At 37.1% G+C, this 9227-nt stretch overlaps 1 protein-coding gene across 1 annotated transcript; it reads left to right on the forward strand.

The window, feature by feature from the left end:
• Window positions 1-8329: 8329 nt before the first annotated feature.
• LOC129870831 (uncharacterized) lies at window positions 8330-8791 on the forward strand. Its single transcript, XM_055945710.1, has one exon. The coding sequence runs from the start codon at window positions 8330-8332 to the stop codon at window positions 8789-8791; it is 462 nt and encodes a 153-aa protein (XP_055801685.1).
• Window positions 8792-9227: the final 436 nt, after the last annotated feature.

A 9227-nucleotide genomic window follows, 5' to 3' on the forward strand; every position in this document is an offset into this window, starting at 1 on the left:
GACCAATTGCAAGGGGTTAGTCATTTCACCAAGATTGATTTTCGGTCCGACTATTATCAATTGAGAGTAAGGGAGTGTGACATACCCAAGATGACATTTCAAGTGAGGTATGGTAACTTTGAGTTTGTATTTATGTCATTTGGGTTAACGAATGTGTCGGCTGTGTGTATGGATCTAATTAATAGGGTGTTCTAACCCTACTTTGATACTTTTGTGTTGGTTTTCAATGATGACATCTTGATTTACTCTTGCGGTGAAGAAGAACATAAGAATCACTTGAGGGTTGTGCTTCAAACTGTAACACCTCTAAAAAATGCCCACAAGATACCTTAATAATGCCTTGGAAATAGGTCACTTATGTAACATATTATCCTTAATCTTTTTGGAAAATTCGAGTTTGAAATATTGATCAGGGGGTCAAAACCTGCAGAAAAATAGTCTCGATAGATTTTTAGGACCCGTAGATCGGAAGAAAGATTATCGAAGAAACCACAAAATAGTGTGGTCCGCGATAGGACCGCATTGCAGACCTGGAGATAGTTTTCCGGCCAAGTGATCGCGATAGGTCAGCATCGTGGACCTGAAAAGCAGTTCTGGCCGAATTTAAGTTTTTAAGGGAGTTTTAGCCAAATTATTAGTTAATGAACCTAGACATTTTTAGGACCTAGTTCAACTCTATAAATTAACCTAAACCTCTAATTCTACTCATTCTTCTACAATTCATCTATCAAATATTTCTCTCTACAAAAAGGCTCTCAAAGGTTTCTATTGAAGACTTCAAGCAAATTCACTCAATTTCTCCGTCATAATTCTCAAATTCTTCCAAATTAATTGGTGTTATCACTCAAGATATGTGGGTATTGATTCATGAATCCTTTCAGCCATGAAGCCCAATTAATTTCTCAAGGTTTTCTATTAAATTAAAGTATGGTATTTTATGGGTTTTGTGATCTCTATCCCAATTTCATGAATTTTGATTTAAAATATGATCATGAGTCTATTTTGATATAAATTGATGGTTATTGTATTAAATTGAAGAGTTTTTCCATGAATTCTCCTATTTTTATTTCTAGGGTTCATGATGTAAATTATGAGTATTTTGATTCATACTTCTAAAGGATATTATCTATATGAATCATGTATGGGCTGATATAAATTGTATGATCATGCATGTTTCAAGTTAATTTCATGATTATCAAGTAAATTGATCGTGCATTCATGCCTTACCCTAATTTCAAGTATAAGATATGATCATGAATTTCTAAGTATGAATTATGATTATGTATTTCAATTATGATCATGGACTATAAGTATGTTTCGAATGATGATTTTCATTCAAGTTATGAAGTAAGGTGACTTAGGATCCTATGTGGTGAACTAAGGTCTAAGTATATGAATTATACAAATATGATTGTAATGATGAAAGGGAAAATTCTCACATTACAAGTATGTTATGAAAATGAGCTACTATATGATTTTAAACCTATGATCATGACTATGACATATAAAATTATTATCTTATGTTATGTATGTATTACGTGGGATTTGACTTAGAACCAAATGTGGACTTGAGGTGGGGGCTCGAAGCAAGGGGTCCTTATATAAAGTCTCTTGTTGTATAACTACGTGCCACCGTAGGTACAAAGGGATTAGAGGCAAATACCCAAATTTCTAAGAGGTGAGTACCCGAAATATCAAGGTTTAGAGGTGAGTACCCGAGTCTAAGAACTAGGGGTGAGTACCCAGTTTACATAACCGCTTAGTGGATCCACTTAGGCATGTAGGAGTATACCTTGGCAAAGTAGCCTCCAACATCTCGATGTGGGTATCATCGGATTCCATATTATAGCTCACATGGTCTTATTGTCGGTTATGGTTCCTATTCCACATATATATGTTCTCTTAAATATGTTATAATTTCAAATTTATGTTTTTAAATGCTTTGGTCAATATGATTTTCTCATGACTTTACATATTCTATCTTATCATGTGTTTTACTTGACCTTTGCATTCTATGATTTATGTTGCATGTCACGCCCTCATGCTTAGTACATTCCAATGTACTAATGCATACTTTTTGCCTACATTATCTTATAATGTAGGGGTTGAGGTTGAAGATCCTATTTGTCCATGTAACTAGTAGGCATCCTCTATCCGGCAGTGTTGTGGTGAGTCCTCAATGATCGGGGACTAGTTTTCAAGTTGGTTATAGTCTTCTTTTCAAAAGACTTTTGTTTATGTTGTATATTGAGGGTGAGATAGGGACATGTCTTAGCCCTCACTCATACTCATGTTTAGAGGCATCTAGTTGGACATATGTTGAGTCTATGTTGTCATAAGACATTTTCAAATTTCTATTCATGGTTTTAGACTCTCTTATGATGTTCTGCTTTTATATTTTACCTTATGTATGCTTATGATATATACAAGAGGCTTGGTTGGAGCCCTTCGGGGTTTTGATCACCGTGTTTTGACTAGGCCCTAGGTCGGGTCGTGACACAAACCTTGAGGGAAATGCAATTATTTACCAAATTTAGTAAGTACGAATTTTGGTTGAAAAAGGTGGTGTTTCTTGGTCACATAGTGTCCGATGAAGGGATCAAGCTTAATACTAAGAAAACGGAGGCAATCAAGAATTGGCCTAGACAATTGTCACCTTCGGACATTAGGAGCTTTTTGGGTCTACCCTATTACAATAGAAAACTTATTGAAGGGTTCTCATCCATCTCATCTCCTATGAAGAAATTCTCCCAAAATAAGGCAAAATTCATATGGACAGATGAGTGTGAAAAGAGTTTCCAAACTTTGAAATATCAACTTACCTCCGCACCTATTTTAACTCCATTGGAAGGATTAGAAGGGTTTGTGGTTTATTATGATGCTTCAATGATTGATTTGGGTTGTTTCTTGATGACAAACAGCAAGGTTATAGCCTTTGCTTCTAGGTAATTGAAAGTGCATAACCCTAACGACCCTACCCATGATCTTCAGTTGGCGGCCTTTGTATTTGATTTATAGATTTTTTTGGCATTAGCTTTATACAGTACATGTAGATGTGTTTACCGAACAGAAGAGTCTCCAATATATGTTCACCCAAAAGGACCTCAATCTAAGGTAAAGAAGGTAGATTGAACTCCTCAAAGACTATGAAATTAGTGTGTATTACCATTTAGGCAAGGCCAATATTGTTGCCGATGCACTTAGTAGAGTATCTATGAGGAGTGTGGCTTATATGGATGAAGGGAAGAGGGAGTTGGTGAAAGCTGTTCATCAGTTGGCTAGATTAAGGGTGAAGCTGAGCGGTTCTGGTGATAGTGGTATATTGTTCATAATTGGTCCAAATCATCGTTGGTGGTGGATGTTAAGTCAAAACAAGACCTTGACCTGACATTAGTAGAGTTAAAGAGGTCGGTAAAAGAAAAGAAAGTAGAGGTCTTTTCAGAAGGGCGAGATGAGGTACTTCAATACCAAGTCCGATTATGCATTCCGGATATGGACGACCTAAGGGATTTAATTAAGAGGGAGACTCATAATTCTTCATACTCTATTCATCCGGGTTCGACAAAAATATACCGAAACTTAACGAAGCTTTATTAGTGGAGGGCATGAAAAATGACATAGCAAGGTTCATGACCAAATGTCAAAATTTCCAACAAGTTGAAGCCAAACATCATAAGATGGGTGGCCTAGCACAAGACATTGAAATCCCTACTTGTAAGTGGGAAAATGTGAACATGGACTTTGTAGTGGGTTTGCCTCATACTCAGAAACGTCATGATTTGATTTTGGTGATTGTTGATAGAATGACTAAGTCATCCAACTTCCTACCGGTCAAGACTTCTTATGGTGCCTAAGGTTATGCCAAGTTGTATATTAGGGAATTGGTGAGGTTGCATGTTGTGTTATTTCCAATTAATTCAGATTGTGGAACCCAATTCACTTCTCATTTTTCTATATCATTCCAAAGGGGTCTTGGTACCAAGTTGAAGATAAGTACTGCAATTCATCCTCAAACCGATAGGCAAGCCGAACGGACAATTCAAACACTAGAGTTTATATTAAGAGCTTGTGTGTAGGAGTTCAAGGAAAGTTGGGATGACCACGTATCACTTATTGAGTTCACCTATAATAATATCTACCACTCATGCATTAAGATTGCACTGTTTGAGGCTTTGTATGGGAGATGATATAGAACTCCAGTTGGTTGGTTCGAATACTTTGGGTCCCAATTTGGTACTTGATACTTTGGAAAAGGTGAGAGCCATTAGAAAGAGGTTGAAGATGGCTCAAAGTCACCAAAAGTCCTATTCCAATAGTAGGAGAAGGGATCTTGAGTTTAATCTAAATAATTGGTTATATTTGAAGGTTTCACCCATGAAGGGTGTAGTTCGGTTCAGTAAGAAAGGGAAATTGAGACCTAGGTATGTAGGGCATTATAGAATCTTGAAACGTGTTCGAAAAGTTGCTTATGAGTTGGAGTTACCATTAGAAATAGCCATGGTTCATCCGGTGTTCCATGTGTCTATATTGAGGAAATGTGTGGGTGATCCTAGTTCCATTGTGCCTTTGGAAGTAGTGGGTGTTGAAGAAAACTTGAATTATGAAGAGGTCCCAATTGAAATTTTGGACGGGCAAGTTAAGAGATTGAGGAACAAAGAAGTTGCATTTGTTAAAGTCTTTTAGAAAAATAAACAAGTTGAAAGAGCTACATGGGAAGCAGAAGTGGATATGATGAAGTGATACCCTTATCTTTTTCATTCTACTCAAGCCTAAGGTACTAAGTTATTCATGCTCAAATGTTTAAGACCCCTATGTTTCATTTTTCCTAAGTGTTCATATGCATGCATGTGCATGAAGTTGAATTTTGTAGTCATGTTTTATGCTAACTTTAAACATCTCATGTTTTATGCATTCCAACTGTGAATTGTATTCACGCTGGTTTTCTAATCCTCTACCGTATTCTTTTCTATGTTAATGATTCTCATTCGAAAACGAATGTTCCCAAGGGGGAGATATTGTAAGACCCCGGAAGTTGGAAAGTCCTGAAATAAGGAAAAAATGATAAAATCTCAGGAAAATGCAGAAATTGACACCAATGATGACCACGAAAGGCCATCACGGGCCACGATGAGCACCATGGACCATGGTGAGCAATTGTGGTGGAGATTTAGAGAATCAGACCTGTAGGGAAGGTAACACGATGAGGGACCACGGACCATGGTGAGCACCACGGACCATAGTGCCCTCCGTGGTGACCCCTCCCTAAAAACCCTAGGAAACTACCAAAGGAAAGGGCCACGAAAGACTACCATGGGCCGTGGAGCTTTTCACAAACCGTGTTATATTTTTCTGGGGATCATTCTGTAGGCTTCCTGCAGGACCTACACCACTGCCACGGTTCACGGACAGTAATGCCCTTCATGGACCATGACGGTCTTTGTGGAGGAAGTTCAGAGACCCTCCCTGCAGACTTCCAAAAACTATTTCTCCAATACATTCACCATGGGACCCCACCATGGACCGTAAAGTATCCCCATGAAGCCAGTTCGGCCATATTTTTAAAAGGGACATTTTGGTCTTTCCTGTGTTTTAACATAAAGTGAGTAATATTCACCTATCTAAAAGATCCTAGGCCTTTATAAACTCATTCACACTCACTCAAGTTGTAAGACCCAAACTTTAACCTCTCTAGTTCTCTCAAGTCTTCCTCTTCACCAAGAAAGTTGGGGTTCATTCCAAGAAGATCAAGTCTCTATTTCTGTAAAGCCTTCATTAGGGTTTCATTCCCCAAGGTATGTGGGTATCATTTATGCGTTCTTCCACCCTTGGAGCTCAAGTGATTTCTAAACTCAATATTTCAATTTCAACTGATGAAATCTTTAAGGTTTTTATATGAGGATTCCAAATGCATAGATTATTATTTATTTTACATTTATTTACCTATATTGATATATATTGACTCTCAATTTCATGAAATAGATGTTTTATCATGGTCCTTATATAAAGGCATGAAAGTAGCTTTAAAGTGTATTAGTGGATTATTTTAAGATATTTTAATTGATGCATTTCCATTACCTTCAAGTATGCTAGAATTATTTTAAAAGTATTTGAAGGTTGAATGAAATAAACCCACCTAGTTTCATTATGTTGAAATGAAGTTGAATTGAAAGATTTGACTCGAAAATAAAAGTTTATGAAAGCAAATGTTTATGATTAAAGGGAGTCTCAAGAAATGAAAGAATGATGAAATGATTATGAAATGATATTCTACTTGTGAAAGGACAATTCTCACTTGTGTGAATCAATGAAAGGTTTTTATGAGTTCTTCTGTCGAATGATGATTTGAGGTCTAAAGCTATATGAATTCTTATGTTATTATGATAGATATGTGTTATTCCGTGAAATTTCACCTAGCACCAAAGGTAGCATGTAGATGGGGACTCGACATAAAGGGTCCTTAAGAAAAGTCTCATGTTGCATTAAATATACGCCTACATAGGAGCCCTTGTAGGCTATGTAGGCTAGTGGATCCATTAATATGCCTTAAAGTTAAAGTTAAAGAAGTGATTAAAGTTGATGGATTTCTACGCAGAAAGTAGTCTCCCCGTGCCAACGTAGAGGGTTATATTAGATTCTATGTAATATATCACATGGTCTTAATTATCGGTTACGTTCATCTTCCCATAAATGAATGGTTTCATATGTTATTTATATGATTGATTATGCATGCATTGCATGATACTTCATACTATATTAATTTTCTAATGTCTCCTTAATGTTCATGCATGCCTACATACTTAGTACATTCAAAGTACTAACGCATACTTATTTGCCTACATGATAACACTATGTAGATATCAGTGTTGCTCCACATTTATCCCCACATGGCTAGGGTGATCATTGAAGGCTGCTACTTGGTGAGTTTCCATATTTTGGGAATAATACCCCCTTTACCTTTCTAGCTTATGTCTTATATAGATGTTTGAATTCCTTTTGAGTACTTATTCCATTTACTAAGAGGGTGAGATAGGAATATGTCTTACCCCCTACCAAGTCTAAAGAAGTAGAGGTATCATTGGACAAATAGACAATGTTGATGTGGTTAATTACTCTTATGCTATGTCATTTCTCCCTTAGTCCCATTATCCTTTTTCTTTTTGCTTATTCTTGAATGGCATTACCTATGAAAAGCTAAAGGAATGCTAAGAGGATTGGGTGAGGTACCTCTGGGTGTCTCATTCATGGAGTCGCTTCTAGGCCCTAAGCTTGGGGTATGAAAACTTAGAGGGGTAGAGTTTACTTTGGAAAGTATATTCCTCTCTCTTCCATTGTCTAGAAATACATCAGGATTCCTTATTATAGCTCGCGTGATCTTATTGTCATTTATGGTATTATCCTATACATGTATTCTTTCCTTATGTACTCTTTATGATCTCGATTATGTATTTCAAATGCTTTGATCAACTATAGTTTTCTCATGACTCTATTTATCATCTTATATAGCATATTTGTTATTTGATCATTATACCTCATGTTTTATATTGTATAGCATGCCAGCATACTTAGTACATTCAAACGTACTAATGCATACTCTTGCCTACATTGTATCAAAATATAGGGGTTGACGAGCACATCCATCCTCCATGTGTCTATAGTTGAGTTCCTATACTCTGATATTAGTGAGTTCTCATCTATTCAAGAGAGAGGTTTGAGTTCTTCTATTTTCAAAAACTTGATTTTACATTGAGGGTGAGGTAGAGATATATCTTAGGCCTGCCTATATTAACTATGCAGAGGCTTGTTGGACACAAAAGTGAAAGTCTATGTTGTCTTGATTCTTTCGAGTTTATGCTACGACTTTTGGACTTTTTATGAGTTTTCACTTATTATTTACCTTATGTATAGTTATGAAGGCTTGTTTGGAGTTTCTTCGGAAATCCTAATAGTCGTGTCATGGTAGGCCCTAGTCAGGGTCATGACAAACTTGGTATCAGATCAGAAGGTTTTAAATATCCTAGGGAGTCCAACATGCCACCTCAAGTAGAGTCTTGTTCATGTGGATGAAGCGCGCCACATCTATGAATAGGAGTCTATAAGGCATTTTTATGAAATCTTTACTTCTTACATGAGCTACGTTATGCGATAGAGTTACTCTAAGACTTTCTCTCCCTAATGATTGTTCCTTGTGATTTTTAGATAAATTCCTTCTAGAAGAGCACTTATGCAAAGAGGGGCCAATGCTAATGGATACCAAGATCCTCCTTTTCCTTAAGCTAATGGTCTATTTCCCAACCAAGTGACTAATGTGGAGTTCCAGACCGCCATTACTATGCTAGCTCATGTTATGAGCAACCAAGTAGTTGTTGCTTCTCCTAATGCTCCTACTCTGGCTTTTAGAGTGAGAAATTTTGCAAGGATGAACCCACTCGAATTCCATAATTTAAAGGTAGATGAAGATCCCCAAGAATTCATTGATGATGTGTATAAGGTGGTGGCTATTTTTGGACAGACTTCGAAAGAAAAAGCAAAATTGGTTGCCTACCAACTCAAAGGGGTTGCCCATGTATGGTATAGTCAATGGAAGTCCAAGAGGGTTGATGAGGGTCCCATAGGTTGGGAAGATTTCAAACTTGCATTTCTTGATCGCTTTCTCCGACTTGAGCTAAGGGAAGAAAGGATGAGAGAGTTCATTTATCTCAAGAAAGGAAACATGAGTATAAGCGAGTATACCCTCAAGTTCACCAAGCTATCCAATTATGCTCCTTCTTTGGTTTCCGATCCTCATGCTTGAATAAGCCAATTCTCATCGGGTGTGTCTGACTTAGTTGCTAAAGAATGTCGAACCACTAAGCTAGTGATAAAAATGGACATATCTTGGCTTATAACTTATGCCAAACAAATGGAAGAAGAGAAGCTTATAGATATAAATATGAGGGAGTCCAAGAGAGCTCCGTTTGAAGGAGGGTTTTCCAATGCTAGTATCGGTGGTAGTAGTGGCCATTTTCAACAAGGCCAAAGATTCCAAGGCCAAGGTTCTTCTCAAGTTTTGGGCTGAAGGTTTGACAAAGATAGGGTGCCATACCCTAAGGTTCAAGGTGGAGATGTGAATACTAGTGGTACTATTTTTCCCAAGTGTGCCAATTATGGAAAACATCATTGAGGAAGGTGATTGGTTGGAATGGGTGCTTTCTATGGATGTGATAAGATGGGACACAAATAATATGAAT

Source organism: Solanum dulcamara, chromosome 2, assembly GCF_947179165.1.
Source record: "Solanum dulcamara chromosome 2, daSolDulc1.2, whole genome shotgun sequence".
NCBI lineage: Eukaryota > Viridiplantae > Streptophyta > Magnoliopsida > Solanales > Solanaceae > Solanum > Solanum dulcamara.

Coding starts and splice junctions, on each gene's coding strand:
- LOC129870831 (XM_055945710.1), top strand. CDS start 8,330: ATGCTAGCTCATGTTATGAGCAACCAAGTAGTTGTTGCTTCTCCTAAT.